Below are 19,211 nucleotides of genomic sequence, written 5' to 3'. Positions count from 1 at the left end.
TAAAAGCTAAACTTAAAAACATTTTTTTTAAGTTTTCCCAGGTAGCACTAAGTGGTAAGGAATCCACCTGCAACCCACTCCAGTATTCTTGCCTGGAAAATTCCATGGACAGAGGAGCCTGGCATGGTTACAGTCCATGAGGCGGAAAAGAGTCGGACATGACTGAGCACACACACACAAAATTAAAACTAAGAATGAAACAAAAGATGTAAAATTTTAGGCATAATAAGTCTAAGCATGCGATGAGTCTACACAGAAGGAGGAAAGCAGGAAATGAAAATATTTAAATGGCAATCGGGCTTGGGGTGTGGGGGGTGGCACCATCAGTAAAGTGAGTTACCTGCCCTTCATTCTCCCTTTTTCAAGCTGTGTAAGTGTGTATGTTCCAACAACGAATGAGGTTTTAAAATAAACAATGAGTTACTAGGCAGGATGCGTCTCCTATGTTTATAGGGAGGAATTCTTGTCCAGAGAAGCCTGACGCCACAGATCACGGGTCAGAGACCCTGGGTCTCTCACAGGTGACCCAGGGGGGGCCTGGGGCAGCGTCAGGGGCTGGCTGCACCTGCTCTGCAACCTAAGAACAAAGAAGTACAGCTAACCCATCACCTGGCAAAGTGTATCTTCCCTGAGTCACGGGGCGGTAGTTGCTCATTAACCAGGATCTCTCCACCCTCTAAGACTCCGCACTCAAAACTGGGAACCAGTGATCCAGGTAGCACAGCCTTAATGATAGGGTGACAAAGATCAAGTCTTTTGGTACCCCCACCCTATCTGATTTATTTACTTATTTATCTGCCCTCCGGTTCCTTAGCGCCTGGGGTTGCATCCGTCATATTCCTCACTTTGTTCTTGTATAAATTTTACTAAAACTCTTGGCACCCACTGCTGGCTGCCTCCTGGTGACTGGTCCCAGAAAATGGGAATGATCGGGTAGCAAATGATTAGCCAATAGATCGAAGGGTCTGTGGTCCCCATGACCGGCTGTCCATGGGCTGTGGTCACAAGCACAGTGGATGGACCATTCCCAGGATGCAACACGGATGAACAACTCCAAAGGCATCTCCTCCCTTGAAGACTGTGACTTCTAGAGCCACTGGGGTTTGAGAATACCTGAACTGAGAAAATACATTAGGCCAGAACATATGAAATTGCCTTTTCTTTGAAAGGTGCAAATGATGAAAAAAGCTGATAATTTTGTTTGGTCAATGGATACTGGAAGCCCTTGCTTCCTTTTCCAAATCTCTGGGCTGATCATCACATGCTCATCACCTTCTCCTGATGCCTGAAGCTCCAAGCAGTCTTAACTCACTTGTCCTCGGGCAGGAACAGGCCTCCTAGACCCGCATCCTTCTCGGCAGGAATTCCGACCGGTCCCTCCAGGCTCCGAGTGCTCTCCACGGGGCCCTCCATGTCCGACTCCTGGGGGCCCTCGGGCGGGGCCAGCGTCATGGCCTCATCCTCATCCTCGGGAAAGAAGTCTGGCTCTGTGGGCAGGAGCTCGCCATCAGCAAAGGTGGGGTCTGGCACCTCGCTGCCCTGGGGAAGACAGAAGGGACAGCGTGAGTGAGCCTGGCTTCTGGGGCTCAGCACTGCTCCTCAGACGCCAGGGACGCCAGGAGGGGACTAGCAGGTGGTGCCAGGGAGCCAGAGACCCCAAGACCTCGGGTATGAGACCCTGGCACGTGATTTGTCTTGGGGGCCTCTTAAGCAAGCCCAGTGAGGGGTGGGAACCTCTGGGACTGCTGTCCATGGAAAAGGGCCACAGCCAGGCCAGTTGCATGGTCCAGACCCCGCTCGGCAGGGTCTCCATCCCAAAGTCTGGATAGGAAGCCAAAACGACAGAATGATCTCTGTTTGTTTCCAAGGCAAACCATTCAATCACAGTAATCCAAGTCTATGCCCCAACCAGTAACACTGAAGAAGCTGAAGTTGAACGGTTCTATGAAGACCTACAAGACCTTTTAGAACACATACCCAAAAAAGATGTCCTTTTCATTACAGGGGACTGCAATGCAAAAGTAGGAAGTCAAGAAGCACCTGGAGTGACAGGCAAATTTGGCCTTGGAATATGGAATGAAGCAGGGCAAAGACTAACAGAGTTTTGCCAAGAAAATGCACTGGTCATAACAAACACCCTCTTCCAACAACACAAGAGAAAACTCTATACATGGACATCACCAGATGGTCAACACCGAAATCAGATTGATTATATTCTTTGCAGCCAAAGATGGAGAAGCTCTATACAGTCAGCAAAAACAAGACCAGGAGCTGACTGTGGCTCAGACCATGAACTCCTTATTGCCAAATTCAGACTTAAATTGAAGAAAGTAGGGAAAACCACTGGACCATTCAGGTATGACCTAAATCAAATCCCTTATGATTATACAGTGGAAGTGAGAAATAGATTTAAGGGCCTAGATCTGATAGATAGAGTGCCTGATGAACGATGGACTGAGGTTCGTAACATTGTACAGGAGACAGGGATCAAGATCATTCCCATAGAAAAGAAATGCAAAAAAGCAAAATGGCTGTCTGGGGAGGCCTTACAAATAGCTGTGAAAAGAAAAGAACCGAAAAGCAAAGGAGAAAAGAAAAGATATAAACATCTAAATGAAGAGTTCCAAAGAATAGCAAGAAGAGATAAGAAAGCCTTCTTCAGCGATCAATGCAAAGAAATAGAGGAAAACAACAGAATGGGAAAGACTAGGGATCTCTTCAAGAAAATCAGAGATACCAAAGGAACATTTCATGCAAAGATGAGCTTGATAAAGGACAGAAATGGTATGCACCTAACAGAAGCAGAAGGTATTAAGAAGAGATGGCAAGAATACACAGAAGAACTGTACAAAAAAGATCTTCACGACCCAGATAATCACAATGGTGTGATCACTCACCTAGAGCCAGACATTCTGGAATGTGAAGTCAAGTGGGCCTTAGAAAGCATCACTACGAACAAAGCTAGTGGAGGTGATGGAATTCCAGTTGAGCTGTTCCAAATCCTGAAAGATGATGCTGTGAAAGTGCTGCACTCAATATGCCAGCAAATTTGGAAAACTCAGCAGTGGCCACAGGACTGGAAAAGGTCAGTTTTCATTCTAATCCCAAAGAAACGCAATGCCAAAGAATGCTCAAACTACCGCACAATTGCACTCATCTCACACGCTAGTAAAGTAATGCTCAAAATTCTCCAGGCCAGGCTTCAGCAATATGTGAACTGTGAACTTCCTGATGTTCAAGCTGGTTTCAGAAAAGGCAGAGGAACCAGAGTTCAAATTGCCAACATCCGCTGGATCATGGAAAAAGCAAGAGAGTTCCAGAAAAACATCAATTTCTGCTTTCTTGACTATGCCAAAGCCTTTGACTGTGTGGATCACAATAAACTGTGGAAAATTCTGAAAGAGATGGGAATACCAGACCACCTGATCTGCCTCTTGAGAAATTTGTATGCAGGTCAGGAAGCAAGAGTTAGAACTGGACATGGAACAACAGACTGGTTCCAAATAGGACAAGGAGTACGTCAAGGCTGTATATTGTCACCCTGATTATTTAACTTCTATGCAGAGTACATCATGAGAAATGCTGGACTGGAAGAAACACAAACTGGAATCAAGATTGCCGGGAGAAATATCAATAACCTCAGATATGCAGATGATACCACCCTTATGGCAGAAAGTGAAGAGGAACTCAAAAGCCTCTTGATGAAAGTGAAAGTGGAGAGTGAAAAAGTTGGCTTAAAGCTCAACATTCAGAAAACAAAGATCATGGCATCCAGTCCCACCACTTCATGGGAAATAGATGGGGAAACAGTGGAAACAGTGTCAGACTTTATTTTTCTGGGCTCCAAAATCACTACAGATGGTGACTGCAGCCATGAAATTAAAAGACGCTTACTCCTTGGAAGGAAAGTTATGACCAACCTAGATAGCATATTCAAAAGCAGAGATATTACTTTGCCAACAAAGGTCCGTCTAGTCAAGGCTATGGTTTTTCCTGTGGTCATGTATGGATGTGAGAGTTGGACTGTGAAGAAGGCTGAGCGCCGAAGAATTGATGCTTTGAACTGTGGTGTTGGAGAAGACTCTTGAGAGTCCCTTGGACTGCAAGGAGCTCCAACCAGTCCATTCTGAAGGAGATCAGCCCTGGGATTTCTTGGGAAGGAATGATGCTAAAGCTGAAACTCCAGTACTTTGGCCACCTCACGTGAAGAGTTGACTCATTGGAAAAGACTCTGATGCTGGGAGGGATTGGGGGCAGGAGGAGAAGGGGACGACAGAGGATGAGATGGCTGGATGGCATCACTGACTCGATGGACGTGAGTCTCAGTGAACTCCGGGAGATGGTGATGGACAAGGAGGCCTGGCGTGCTGCGATTCATGGGGTCGCAAAGAGTCGGACACGACTGAGCGACTGATCTGATCTGATAAGGGCACAGCCCCAGTGACAATGACAATGACCTAGCAGAGTTTGATGCAACATGCTACAGGGACATCAGCAGAGCATGAGGGTCGGCCCCCCCTCTGTCCCCCAACGCCTTGATTCTGGGCATGTCAAATATTGTCTCTGAACTCCAGTTCTGGCCTCTCCGTAAGCTGAGAATGGCAATGGAATCCTACGGGATCCCTGTTCCCAGCAGGACCTTGATGGATAACCCCCGGCCACGAGTCTGTCGCGGCCCTGCCACAGCCACCTTACTGCTCTTGCCGTCCAGTCGCTAAGTTGTGTCCGACTCTTTGGGACCCCATGGACTGCAGCATGCCAGGCCTCTCTCTGGCCCTCACCATCTCCCAGAGTTCACCCAAGTGCACGTTCATTGAATCGGTGAGGCTATCCAACCACAGACACGCTGGGGAGCACGAATTCTAGGTCTCTCAAATCTGAGCTTTGGGCCGGTCCCCAGGGTCCTCACACACTGCCCGGCACAATGCCAGCACACCATAAAGATCTGCCCAAACCTTTTGCCAAAACCGTCTGAGAAGAGCTCTGGGTTTATTCAGCATTTACCCTAGTCTGAGAGGCAGCTTTCTGCAAATCATTTTTCAAGGCTGCTTTGCCCCTAAGGAGGTAGGAACCCCTAAGGATCCTTTGCCCCTAAGGATGCCTCCACCTGCTCCCAGCCGAGATGTCAACTACCCCCCAGGTTCTTCGGCCTGCTTCTCAGCTAGGGTTGGCAGAGCCCTGGTCAGAGGTGCTTTCTCCAGCCCCAGGACAACAGGAAGGGTAACAGAAACAGGGCTGTGAAAAGCCTCGGGGCATCTCAGACAACAACAGGATCAGAGACATCCAAGGAAGGTGGTGAGCGAGCAGCGTGGCTGTGTCGGCTGGTAAGCAGGCAGCCCTCCTGGGGTCTGTCCCCACCAAGACGTGCTGGGGCTAAGAATAGATGGTGATTAATGAGCCTGCCTCCTGCCTGTGCCGTGACTTGGGCTGAGCACCAGATGGACCAATAAAGCCAGCATCAGGCAGCCAGCCACCCCTGACTGTGGAGGCCGAGGGGCTGTGTAATTAAACTCACCCCTAGTATTCACGTGGCCCTTTCCACCTTTGCTGTTGTTCGGTCACTAAGCTGTGTCTGACTCGATGTCATAATCCAACCCCACAGGGCTCCAAACCTTATCAGATCTTATGTCCTAAGCAAGCTCTGGTCAGCAAGCCCGAAGCTGTGTCTCCGTAGGAACAAAGAAAACCCACCATTCACAGACCGACCACTCATCAATTCTGGAGACCGAGTTAAGAGTTCATGCATAATCTCATTTAGGCTTTACAACCCTTTGAGACACAGATTCCCATCCCCATTTTACTAACGAGGAAGTCAAGGCTCAGAGAGTAACCTGTCAGAAGTCCCCCGGCCGGTGGGCAAAGAACCCCCACCTGCCTCTGACCACCGCTCGCTTGGTTCTATTTATCCCTGATGCAACCCACGCTTCATGGGTTTTCAGACCCCATGGTGACCATGAAGAGGCACAAGACAGGGGCACGTTACTAACTGTGAAGCCTGGGGGCTCCGCCTAATGCTGCAACTTCCACATGCCACCCCTGCGTGCCCCCCAGCAGGGCATCTCCGGGTTGGCGCAAGGCTGCCTGGAGGGGTCCTCCAGGGAGAGCTGGGCTATGGAGGAGTAAGGTGTGTGCTCTGTCCACCCACCCGCAGGCTTTCACCCTCCCAGACACGGCAGCGCTGGCTGGGAGTCCCGGCTCTGTGGCTCACGAGAGGGGGCCTGGTCACTCTGCAAGTGGGTGTTTCTCCCCATCTTCACGGCCCCGAAGGCCAGGTCTCCTTCCACCGCTGCCTGGCCTGGGGCCACATGGGCACCACTGGGAGTGCTGGGGTCAGACTGTGAGTCACCCATGCCCACGCCTTTCCCCTGGAAGCGTGTCAGCAGGCGTCCCCTGGAGGCTGCCACCCAACCGGCTCCCAGAGGCAGGCAGGTGGCCTCGTGGAGACCAGCATCTGTGCACAAGCATCTGGCTTGGTCTCTGGCCAACTCATGTTTGCCTCGCTGGAGGCTGAATTTCAGCCAGGCACTCTGTCCCGACACCCAGCTCACAGGAAGCAGGTGGGGACCAATGGCTCCCTCTCACCTGAGGTCCCATGGAGACATGTCCACACTCCGGGCACCTGGCCCAAGGTCCTGCTCAGGGGGGAAAGGGTGGCCTGGAGTGGGCTGTCTCAGCCACAGGCGGGGCAGGGGCAGCAGAGGGGTCAGACGCCCCACGGGGGCCCCTCCCCAACTCAACCCCCACCTCCTGGGCATGGTTTTACTCTTTGATTGAGCAGGGTCCACAGCTGCTGGGCCCTTCACCCTTGACAAAGCATCTTGTCTCACACACACACAACAGCCCTGGGAGAGCTCGGGGAGAGGAGGTTAGGATGAAGATTCCTCTCGTTCATCGACACACACAGGAGATCGGAGCGGGAGGGGCTGCCTGGAATGCCCCGGCCACAGACGCCCCCACTGAGACCTGGAGCCGGGCTCCAGGCACACCACGTCCGGGACCCTCAACCCCGCACCCCCCACTACACACACATGTGCACACCCTCTCAACACACCAGCCTTTTCTTTCAGAAAATGGCTGCTCTCCCTATGGCAACACCTCTTCGTTCAGCCCACAACTGTTGCTCAAGGCAAGTGGAAATTTTAATTGTAACTTCGAAACCATTTCTAGGGCAGACAGACAGTCCCTGACTTGTTATGGCTCGACCTATGATTTTTTGACTTTACAATGGTGTGAAAACGACACTCGCTGAGTAGACACATGGACTCTGAAGTCCGAATCTTGCTCTTTTTCCAGGCTAACAATGTGTGTTCTGATGCTCTCCTGATACTGAGGGGCCTTGGTGCCCGGTCAGACACGTGATCATGAGGGTGAACACATCACAGCCATTCTGTTTTTCACTTAGTACAGCTTTCAGTCAATTACATGAGCCACTCAACACCATTTCTGCCCCTTCTTAGGGGCTGTGTGTTGCAGGAGCCGAGCTGTCCCTACAGCCCATGGGTCCCCGGCTTGTCAGCCAGATCTAGGACAGACCAGAGGCCAGGAGGTATGCCGTCCTTAAGGGACTAGGGTTTCTGGAGAGTTCTGAGGTCCAAGGCTGAGCAAACAGGTGCCCACCAGCTGCTCTGGCAGGGCAGGTCTGCAGCAGCAGCATCTGCTCCCCCTGCCCCCGTTCCGGGCTGGGGCGGGATGCTGCTGGCCTCAGCTCGAAGTGGGAGCCCAGAGGCACACAGTCTGCCCGTGGTGACCCCCCCTCCAATCTCAGGAGCAGCCTTCACCCACCAGCAGGCCCCAAGTCACCTCTTCCTCTGTAGGAAGCTGGCATGAGCTGAATTCAATGGCTGAGGAGAAGGCCAAGCCTCAGGACTGGTGGGGCCCTTCCAAGCCTTGGAGTGGCCAACAATGCTCCACTGTCCATGTTCTGAGGGGGTGTGGAGGGCCCCAAATGGGTGACTGTCTTTGGCCCTCCCCATCCCAGCCCAAGGAGCTTCCCAGGTGGCTCAGTGGTAAAAAATCCACCTGCCAATGCAGGAGACTTGTGTTCCATTCCTGGCTTCGGAAGATCCTCTGGAGAAGGAAATGGCAACCCACTCCAGCACTCTTGCCTTGAGAATTCCATGAACAGAAGAGCCTGGTGGGCTACTATCCATAGGGTCATAAAGAGTCGAATACAAGTGAAGCAACTTAGCATCCCAGCCCATTTTCCTGGCAGCCGGAAGACTCCAGGTGACCCCATTTCCACATTCCCCAGGAAAGGGGAAGACCCTAAGGGGATAAACATGAGGACTTCTACACCTGAACCCCCCCAGTCAGCATCAGAGAGCACAGCACAGGTGACTGACAAGTGCACCCAAACCGAGGTGCGGATGGATCGCTGGGAAGAGCCCAGCACGAGAGCCCCGAGTACCGACCCCAGCACGGCCGCTGGTGCCCGTGACCCAGCTGTTCAATCTCTGAGCTTCATCTAAAGACAGGGGTGGACACACCTACCTGGCAAGACTGCCGTGAAGCATCTAGAACAATGCCTTGCACCTCTGCCAGAAACACAGCAAAGAGGGACAGGGCGGCGTGAGGAGCAAACTCTGAAAGCAGCCTGACCGGCTCAGATCCCTGCCCCACCACTGAAGTATCTCTGGGCTCTCAGGTTATTCAACTTCTCGGTTTCCTCACCCATGGAATGGGGTTAACACTTAGGATTACATGAGTTGGTACCTATTTTAAGCCGAGGCCTAACTATAGTGTCAGTCGCTCAGTCATGTCTGACCCTTTGCAACCCTATGGACCGCAGCCCACCAGACTCCTCTGTCCATGGGATTCTCCAGGCAAAAATACCAGAGCAGGTTGCCATTCCCTTCTCCAGGGGATCTTCCCAGCCCAGTGATTGAACCTGGGTCTCCTGCATAGTAGGCAGATTCTATACCATCTGAGCCACCAGGGAGGCCCTTTCTAAGCAGAACGTCTTCAAAAAATCTATTATTGTCTTCACTGTATTGGGAGAAGGCAGTTGGGGTGCCTGCTGGCCTAGTGGCCCCACTCCAGTCCCCACAAACCTTCCCCTCTGACTCCCACAGCACACTGGGTCCAGCTTCTGGGAGCCAGGCTTTCCCGAGTACCAAGGCTGCTCTCCAAACAGGTGCCTCTTGTCTCCCACCAGGTCACCTTCTGCCCACTGTCTTGGAAGCTCTCTCTGCACACTAGTCACACCCTTTAATAAGTGTGAGGGTGAGATGCTGCCTGGGCAAGGGAGTCCGCGAGGCTCGCAGCTCCGGCTGTCCACCCCCAGCCCTGGCAATGGCTCTGCTCCCCAGGCAGCAACTCGCAGCCAGAAAACAGCTCTGTGGGGACAGGGCCGGGTAAAAATAGCTTGGGTGGGCACATCCCAGCTTCCCCTGCTGCTAGGCACCAGTGGGCACACGTGGAACCCCTGCAGGGAAGGTATGTGGGGAGAGATGGACACAAACCTAGCACAGTGTGGGGGAGAGGCCAGCTTGCTGTCTGGGCGAGGCTGAAGCGGGCTTGGAGGGCTGGGCAGGGGCCTGAATCTCTCCTCACCCTCCCAGCCGGCCAAGCGCCAAGGAACAGTGACAGGCCGGGTCAGGGTCTCTGGGTCTTTCCCGCAGGCGGCAGAAAATTCAGGTTAAGGAGCTAACTTGTTGGTGTCAGCGCCCCAGGTGCACGGGGGAGGGACGGGGTCACCTGGGCAGGGGTCCCCTCCTTGCCACTGCGGCTCAGCCGCTCTCATCACGCAGAGATGCTGGCAGCCGCCATTAGCAGCAATGCAGGTAGTCCCTGACCCGTTTGTGGCTACAACTCCTGCCCTGAAGCCAGGCCTGGCTCTGCAGGTGGCTGGTGCTCATCAGTAGCTGATGCAAGATTCTGGTTTAGCAAGGGGCGTGCCTGGGTGCCAGCCAAGGAGCGAGGGTGGGAATAAGGGGGATTTAAAGTGTCCACACAGAGAGGTTGGTGCCTTAGCCTTGCCTTCTGAACAAAAACAACCCTTACTCAGATACACTTGTCCCCATTAGAGCCAAAGATAAAGTGGGAGCTCCCGGTCACCGAACTGTTACAGGTTATCACCCATCTCAGCCAGCCCTGGGGACTGATCTCATACTGTGAGATCAAAGCTCTGGAGATCAAGCTTTGTGCTCTGATGGGGTGGTTACACCAGGCAGACAGACAGACTCCATGTTTCCAGCCCCAGGGCTACAGCAGAGTCTCCTCTAGTTAACCCCCCTCCCAGAGAGGGGCCAGTGGGGCAGCCAAAGCAGCTTTCAAGCTGTCTCCTCCCAGCCAGGGGCTGCGGGGTCCACCTCCTGAACCCTCACTTTAGGGAGGGTGCCACCGGCAGCTCAAGATCACCCCTCAACTGGGCTCCCCCCAGGAGCCTCTGGGAGTGGATCTCAGAGTAGACGCCCCCACCTGCCACACTTGTTTAGTCGCTAAGTCATGACTGATTCTTTGCGACCCCATGGACTGTAGCCCACCAGGCTCCTCTGTCCTGGCTCTGTCCAGGCTCCAGGCTCCTCTTGCTCGGGATTTTCTGAGCAAGAATACTGGAGTGGCTTGCCATTTCCTTCTCCAGGGGATCTTCCCGACCCAGGGATCAAACCGGCGTCTCCTGCATCGCAGGTGGACTCTTTACCACTGAGCCACCTGGGAAGCCCCACCTGCCAGACTACTTCCACCATAAAGTGGATCCGCAGCTCCTAGAAGCAGGACCATAGTGACAACTGGGTTTCTTCAGGAGCTTTTTATTAGTCTCAAGTGAAAAATACAAACAAGGTTTGCTTCTCACATCACCCTCTGGAGGGAGGTATTAAACCAGACCATTTTGCAGATGTGGGGACGGAGGCTCTCAGGCAGACTTGGCTCAGTCCTGGATCTGGCCCCCATCAGCTGTGGAGTCTCAGGCTGGTAACGAACGGAAGAGAAAGCTGTGCTCATGTTTCTTAAGAACTCACATTTACATAAAGCCAAGGTGGCCAGATGAGGCGGTCCGCTATTGCACACACCGCCACGATGGAAGTGGTGTGGAAGCCCACGCTGCCTTTTACTCAGTGTTTTAATTTCAGCTCTTGAGTTGTGTCTCGGCCCGATCTCTCCACCCTCCCTCCAACACACGCTGCTGATAAAGTAGTGTCCCATGAGTGCACCAGAAGGGGTTGGGGGCATGACATAGCCCCCAGGAAAACTTTAGAAGTGAAGGATGCCCGAGGGTCCCTCCGGCAGCCAAACCAAGACGAGAGGTGGGTGAATTCCCTGAAGGGCAGCAGAGCAGAGGGCCTGGAAGTATTAAGAGTTAGTGGCAGGCAGGGGTGTCTGAGGCAGATCCTGGCAGTGACCACCCAGGCACCAGTCAGGCATGTTTTGTCCAGCTGACCCGTGTGTCCTGTCTGCTCCAAAGGCTGCGGGACCTCGCTGTGCTGGCATGAGAGCTGGAGACCAGTCTGGGTCCATTCAGATCTTCCAACCAGCTCCCCTGGGTCCAAGTTCACCCTCCACCCCTTGGATCAGGATGACTTCCCAGGAGGCTGATGACAAGGAGACGTCGCTGCCCGAGCTCACGGCGGAGTGCAGGGCTCAGCTGGCACCTGGGCTCTGGGTGTCCACAGAGGGACAATCTGAGGACATATGTGGCACTCAAGTCCTGCTGGACTATGGGAAGGGCCAGTGAGATCTGGCTCTTTGGGCAAGGGGTCAGACCCTGGGCCCCCCTGGAACACCTCTCACCATCCCCCCATCCAGGAGACATTCTGAGCCCTCTGTCCCCACTTCCATTCCAAGAACACATTTGAGCATGTCAAAATGTATTCGTTAAAAAAGAAAAAGAAAAATTTGCTGCTAAAAATCTAACGGAGAAAAAAAATGGAATAGGGAAACACGTAAGTCATCCTGAAAGGATTCAGGAAAATGGGAGGAAAAGAGAATCAGATATCAAGAGTTCAATCATATCAGTAATTTATTAAATAACATGGAACAAACTATCCTATTGAAAGACAAATATTGGGGCTTCCCTGTGGGCTCAGTAGTGAAGAATCCGCCTGCCAGTGTAGGAGATACGGGTTCGATCCCTGGTCCGGGAAGATCTCACATGTCTCAGAGCAACCAAGGCTGTGCACCCCAACTACTAAGCCTGTGCTCTGCAACGAGAGGTCACTGCGATGAGAAGCCTGCACAGTGCAACTGGAGAGTAGCCCCCGCTCTCCACAGCTAGAGAAAAGCCCAAGCAGCAATGAAGATCCACCACAGCCAAGAATAAAATGTTTAAAAAGACAAATATTGTCAGATTAGATTAAAAAAACAACTGCATGGCATTTATAAGAGACACATTTAAATGTAAGGACACGGATGGGTAGAAAATAGACCGCACGAACACCAACCAAAAGTTGAAGGGGCTATATTAATACCAAAACACACTTTAAGGCAAGAGATAGAGGACATTAAAAAACAATACAAATCATTTAACAAGATGTAACACTCCTAAGCATTTATGCATCTAAAAACATAAAAACATCATAAAAAAAAATCGTTTCAAAATACACAAGGCCTACCGGGATTCTCTGGCGGTCCAGTGGTTAGGAGTCAGCGCTTTCACTGCCGGGCCCAGGCTTCAATCCTGGTCGGAGAATTAAGACCCCACAAGCTGTGGGGCTTGACCAAACAAACAATGCCACAAAATACAAAGCAAACCTTAGAACAACAAGCTGGAGATTTTAACTCCTCTCTCTCAGTAAATGACAGAGCACGCAAACAAGAGAATTACAAGGGAGGCAGAAGATGCGAACACAAGTTTGCCCTGACACAAACAGAACATTACACCCAACAGCTGTAGAATAAAACCGTTAGACCAAAGGTTGATGAAGATTTGGACACTTGCACGACATCAAGGAATCACCCTACAGATTGCTGAAGTCCCCACCGCACCCCTAGTATCACTACTACAGAGAAAACAGGCTGCTGTCATCTTAATGCAGGGATCAAACCGAGCACACTAATGGGGAACACCACACACTGGCCTCCAGGTGTGTCACGGTATGAAGGACACAGCATCGCCTACCACACAGCCTTCACAAAACACTGAATTCTAATCAAGACTCAACACCTAACCTCTACTGGATGGGAAAGCAGCGAACAGAGGAAAAAGTTACACATCACCAGCGGGAGATAGCCAGAGAGTGGCATCTTCTACAAAACAACTGGCCTGGTCTTTTCCAAGAAAGAATATCATAAAGAGGGAGGGGGTTTTTTCTAGACCAGTGGTTCTCAAACTTCAATGTGCACCAGAGTCATGGGGGGGGGGGGTGGATGGTTGAAACTCAGATTGAATCAGTTTCTGATTCAGTCGGTCTGGGGTGAGGTCTAAAAATGTGCATTTTGATAGGTTGAAAGAGATTTTTTTTTTAAGTGCATTTCTCACCACTTGTCAGGAGATGCTGGATGTGAAGGCCACACTGGGAGAATAATTGTTTTTGATTAACCAAGAGACATAAACACTGAACATTACCTTTGGTTAGATCCTGGTTAAAACAAGCAAGCAAGCAATGCCGCCGATCTGTAAAGGATCTTTTGGGGACAGACAGGAAGCTGGAATATGGACTTTCAATAGATGCTGGGTGATATTAGAATGATGCTTGATTTCACTAGATATGTTAATTGTATCTAGTTATGAGGAAGAAACACCCTTCATTTTGATAATGACTTGCTTCATTTTGAAGTCTCCCTGGTGGCTCAGACGGTAAAGAATTGGCCTGCAATGCAGGCAGACCTGGGTTCGATCCCTGGAGAAGAGAACGGCGACCCACTCCAGCAGTCTTGCCTGGAGAACCCCATGGAAGGAGGAGCCTGGCGGGCTACGGTCCATGGGGCCGCAACAGAGCAGGACACGACTCAGCGACCAGACAACAACAAAAGGCAGGGTTGGCAGAAAGAGGGAGCTTGGAGGACCAGCACAACCTCCTCAGATAACAGCAGTCCTTGAGCATGAGAGCTGAAGGGCGAGCAGTCTGGGTTACGAATGACCACACGCAGAGGCGAGGGTGGCTCAGGCTGTAAGAAGGAAGGGCCCCTCAGCGACGGTGGGCCTTTGCCTGAAGGCAGAGCTGCCCACTCTCCACTCAGGCTCTCTCTGGATGGAGGCTCTGCTCACCTCCTCCACCCTTGGAGGACGGTTCGGAGAAACTTTCTGTTCTGGGCAGAATTCTGTCTGCCCAACCCACTACCCCCCCAACCAATAGTCTTTTAGAATGTAACTATTTGGAGACAGGGTCCTTAAAGAGGTAATAAAATGAAAAATGAGGTCATAAGGGTAGCCCTAATCTGACCAGTGTCCTTATAAGGAGATTAGGAAGTGTGCGTGCACACACACACACACACACACACACACGTGAAGACACAAGGAGAAAACAAGCCAAGAAGAGAGGCCTCAGAAGAAACCAACCCTGTGGACATCTGGATCTTGGACCCTGCAATCCAGCAGCACCATGAAAAAAGACACTTCAGATGTGCGAGTGTGGTACTGCAGGACTGTCTCTGTGGCTCTAACAAGCTAGTACACCTTTCTCCTCCTCCAGGAAGCCTGCGAGGAGACCCCTCAGCAAGGTCTACGTGTCCCACCCACCTTCTCATCCAGGTAATAAGAGCAAATTCCTTCAAGGTCAATTCAATGCAACCTCTGTAGAGAACTGCTGGGTCTCCAGAACCTTGTCAAGAAACTTGGGATTTTTTGGGGGGTAGGGAGGGGTCTCTCCTTAGAGAAATTCTTGGCTTCTCTTCCATGATCATTTTGAGATCCTGCTGCTTCTAAAGAGACTGTACTGGGACTTCCCTGGGGGTCCAGTGGCTTAGACTTTGAGCTCCCAATGCAGGGTTCGATCCCTGATCAGGGAACTAAATGCCGCATGCTGCGACTAAAGATACGGCCCGCCACAATGGAGAGCGAAGACCCCAAGTGCAGCCGAATAAATATACTTTAAAAATGATAATACACTACTTTATAGATACTGAAAGCCTGGTGAATCTACAATTATCAGGATAATGTTTTGTAGCACTATTTATACATAGATCCTAAATAAATTATTTCCATTTCCTGTGTTCTCTCAATAGCATAGGAATTATAGTTTAATTTTAAAGAAGTGTGTATGCAGTTCAACCACAGGCATTTAAAACTTGCGAAAGCAATTTTTGTGTGCCTATAAAACTGTACATACTACATAAATGTAAAAGTTATTTCCTCTAAATAGTGACTGGTTGACAAGAGATCAGCAGTTAGCCCTGGAACCACAGAGCCTCTAACCCTGGGCCAGGCCACCTCCGTGGCCAGCAATGCCCAGTAATTGAGGAGGATATTACCAGTTTCTCCACGCCAGGCAGTATTTCTGGCTGCTTGAAATCCAGGGCAGACTTCTTCCCTCTGTTGTGGTCAGTTTGGGAAGGAGGGTGCTTTGCCACTCCTGGGACACGCGGGCACCCCGCTCAGCTGTGATGCCAGCCTGCTCCTGCCATGGCCAGAACCAGAGGCTCCACTCCCCCCCAGGGCTGGGTGTCTAAGGTCAATGACAGTCAGTGACCAAGAGGCCAGGCAGATACTGCAGCTGAGGCTAAGTGACCCACATCCAAGGAGAACCCACAAGGGAGGTGGTCTAGGGTCAGCTCTTGTTCCCACAGGGAATAAGCTCTTGATGGGGTTTAAATTGTCCCAGCAAACCCCAGGGTCCAGATCTGAGCACCCTAGTGAAGCTACCTCCTGAACAAAAAGAATTCAAGCAAGCCATCCAGCCTTCCTACTGCCCCTGAAGTCAAGCCAAAGGTCTTGATTTTCAAGTGAGAACGTGGACTCTGGAGGCTAACTGTTGGGGATTATGAAAACAGAACTTAAATTGCTTCCACATCTGGAAACCAAACCCAGCGGCCAGCCCCAAGAATTCCAGGCACGTCAGCCCGGAGAGGCTGCGGGTCAGGGGAGGTGTTTCCTGTTGGCTGAGTCCCTGGCATCCACCTCCCCGAATCCATACGCAAGAACTGTCTGCGAGAAGCCAGGTGGAACCACACCAGAGAGGAAGCAAGGCCGGGAAGGTGAGACTAGCTGCCTGGCCTGTGTCTGCTGCATGCTTTGTGGAGGTGGGTCTCATTTCCTTCCCCTAAAATCCCTGCAAGTAAATACTGTCTCCTCCTTACAGATAAGGACTCCAGAGAACTTAATCCACTTTGCCCTCAAGTGATGCTGTGACTCTTCCCTCTGGGCCGCTTTGTCATGACACAGACAGGAGCAGCCATGGGAACCTGAATCAAGAACCCTAACTTCCACGGCCCCCTCTAAATTCTCAAAAGAGAGTCCCCAAGTGCCCACCGGGAAGCCCCAGTTCCCACCAGCTATTGTCTCTACAGCTCTCCTCAAGAAAACCGTGGGCGAGGTGGAGGCCAAATGTCAAAAGTGAATTCTCAGGCTGCACGCTGGGGGGTGTGTGTGTGGGGAGTTGCGCATCAAGGGCTCTCCTGGCTCTCAAAACAGGCAGCTATTTTGGGTTACAAATTATAGCTTTTAAAGATGTGGCTGTTTGAAGGGAGGGCTTAATTACTCACACGGCCAACAGTCTGTGGGGCTTGTCTTGGGGGCTCCCTGTGTTCCCATCTTGGTAAGAGGAGTTTAAAGTGAATGCTGGGGAAGAGATACCAGGTGCCAGCTCTCCACCCCCGAGTCCACCAGGTGGGCCCCGCTGCACTCCCTTCAGCGGTGTCTGAGGGCACCCTCAGACAAGGCAATGACACAAACTTCTTGGGGAACATACCTAAGCAGTTGCTGCCATTCAGTTGCTCAGTTGTGTCCAACTCTATGCGACGCCCTGGACTACAGCATGCCAGGCTCCCCTGTCCTTCACTGTCTTCCGGAATTTGCTCAAACTCATGTTCTTTGAGTTGGTGATGCCACCCAACCTAAGCAGGGCTGACAGTCTAAAGCCAGGCTGGGTACCTACCCAGCCCTACCCATTCCCTCTCTGCCACAGAAACCCTGGGCCTTGAAAGGCCAAGCAGGTGCCAGGGTTCACCCACAGCTGACAGCCAAGGCTCCTTTTGACCCATCCTCCTGGAGCGGACAGGGGAGAAGGAAATGGCAACCCATTCTAGTATTCTTGCCTGGGAAATCCCACGGACAGAGGAGCCTACAGTCCATGGGGTCGCAAAGAGTCAGACACAACTTAGTGACTAAGCACCTGGAGCAGACAGTGGGATCAGCTGGCCAATGACAGGATGACTCTTCCTCCCCACCCCGCAGAGCCTCCCTCCCAGCACGTTCCATCAGCTCAAGGTCCCCAGCAGGACTGAGCTCCCTGCAGGCTCAGTCCAGCGGTTCCTTTTTGTCCTACGGCCTCTGCCAGGTCCAGCTACCCAAGCTTCAGGTTCCAGGGGTGAAGCCCAGTACCAGGGCCACCAGCGCATGGCTGGCCAGGGTGGACTGAGCCAGGCCCCCTCCCAGGACCCCCACCCCGCAGTGGGGACAGGGGAGAGCACCAGGTCCGACCACTGAGCGTGGGGCTCAGAGGTGAGAGGCCCCCCGGGAGTCCAGGACTACAGAAGTCCCTCCAGTCCCCCTCACAGAGCCTGTGGCCTCCCCACTGGCCGCAGAAAAACCAGATCCTGACTCCTCAGACCAGCGCACACAGCCCCAGGACAGGACACTGTCAGCCCTCATACCCCAAGCTCCTGTCCAGCTTCACCCACCACGTCCTGGCACGTGCTGTTCCTTTTTGCCTGAAACACAACTCCTCCCTGAGCCACACGTGCCTGTCCCTGAACAAGCCCCCAGTTAGAAAGTCACCGCATCTGGGACGGCAGCCCCTCCCCCCTCTCTCCACGTCCCCCATCACCCCCATCCCCGAACTGGGCTCCCTGAGCCCTCCAGCCATCTCAGGGCGCCCTCCCCACAGTGAGCCCTACCTCCGCCCATGACCCTCCCTGGGGCACCGGGTAAAGAGGCACACGCCAGGCTGGGTCCTCTAATTCACCTCCCCTGCCCCTTACGTACTATTTTAAGGAGAAAAGTGTTACTGAGCAGGCAGGTTTTTTTTCTGTCCCAGCCTTAGCACACCTAACCCACTGGTTCCCCCCCCCAACCTAAGGAAGGAGCATTGCCTCCCGGGGGCCCCAGAGAAGCCGCTGCACCAGCTGATATGGGCTCCTTTTGAGCAAAATTCTACCCCACCCACATCTCCATGTCTCTTAGGTCTGGTTTAATGCATTACACCCCTTGGTACATGCAAATAACTGAGGTCCACCCTCAGATCTCATCAAGGGTAGGGCTACGGACCCCCGACACTGTATGCAAAATGGAGGAAGTCAGGCTACTGGCTTTTCATCAGGATCTCAAGAGGGGCAGAGAGAGACCGCGGACGAAAACAAGGTCTGAGACTACAGCTGGGGACTTCCGGCTAGGACTGTGCTCCCAATGCAGGGGTCCCAGGTTTGATTCCTGGTTGAGGAACTAGAAGGGGCTATCCCTGGTGGTTCAGATGGTAAAGCGTCTGCCTGCAATGCAGGAGACCCGGGTTCAATCCCTGGGTTGGGAAGATCCCCTGGAGAAGGAAATGGCAATCCACTCCAGTACTCTTGCCTGGAAAATTCCAGGGACTGAGGAGCCTGATGGGCTACAGTCCATGGGGCCACAAAGAGCTGGATACAACAGAGTGACTTCACTTCACTGGGGAACTAGATGTTGCACATACTGAGAGCTCACATGCTGTAATAAGATCAAAGATCTGGAGTGCTGCAACTAAGACTCAGTGCAGCCATATATATTATGAAAAAAAGAGACCACAGCCCACTCTGACAGTTTCCCTCCAGCCTGCATCTCTCACTGAGCTCCAGTGTGGCCCACTTTCAGCTAGACATCTCATGGGGCCTCAATCTCAACTTGCTGCTCCCTCAGACCTGCTGCCCCCTTAGTGAGCAGCCCCCACCTTGTTAATCTCACCCCCAAGTACTGTGCCAAGTACTGACTGGTCACCCCGTTCCCTCCCCTGCAGCCCAGCCAGCCCGCCCATCACATCCCGCTTACACAGGCGGGTTCTTGTGCCTTCACCTGCCCTATTCCCTGCCCTGAACTCCTCATCTGTTTCAGGGGACTTACTTGGAGTGACATTGTTGGCTGGCACTCCCTGAGCCCTTGGTGCCCAGCTGAAGATACACAAATGGTCTTAAACATTTGAGGAAGACCAGGA

At 52.2% G+C, this 19,211-nt stretch overlaps 1 protein-coding gene across 2 annotated transcripts in view; it reads right to left on the bottom strand.

Moving 5' to 3' along the window:
• RAB11FIP4 (RAB11 family interacting protein 4) overlaps nucleotides 1–19,211 on the bottom strand; it is a 39,395-nt gene that overhangs the window by 11,861 nt on the left and 8,323 nt on the right. For both annotated transcript variants that reach the window (XM_055577193.1, XM_055577194.1), the window contains exon 2: nucleotides 1,313–1,539. In XM_055577193.1, the coding sequence (XP_055433168.1) occupies nucleotides 1,313–1,539 (227 nt within the window). The remainder of the gene's footprint in view (nucleotides 1–1,312; nucleotides 1,540–19,211) is intronic.

The sequence above is a fragment of the Bubalus kerabau genome, chromosome 4 (genome assembly GCF_029407905.1).
Source record: "Bubalus kerabau isolate K-KA32 ecotype Philippines breed swamp buffalo chromosome 4, PCC_UOA_SB_1v2, whole genome shotgun sequence".
Classification (NCBI taxonomy): Eukaryota; Metazoa; Chordata; class Mammalia; order Artiodactyla; family Bovidae; genus Bubalus; species Bubalus kerabau.
The sequence above is the reverse complement of the archived record's forward strand: the minus strand, read 5'-3'. Positions and strand labels throughout refer to the sequence as shown.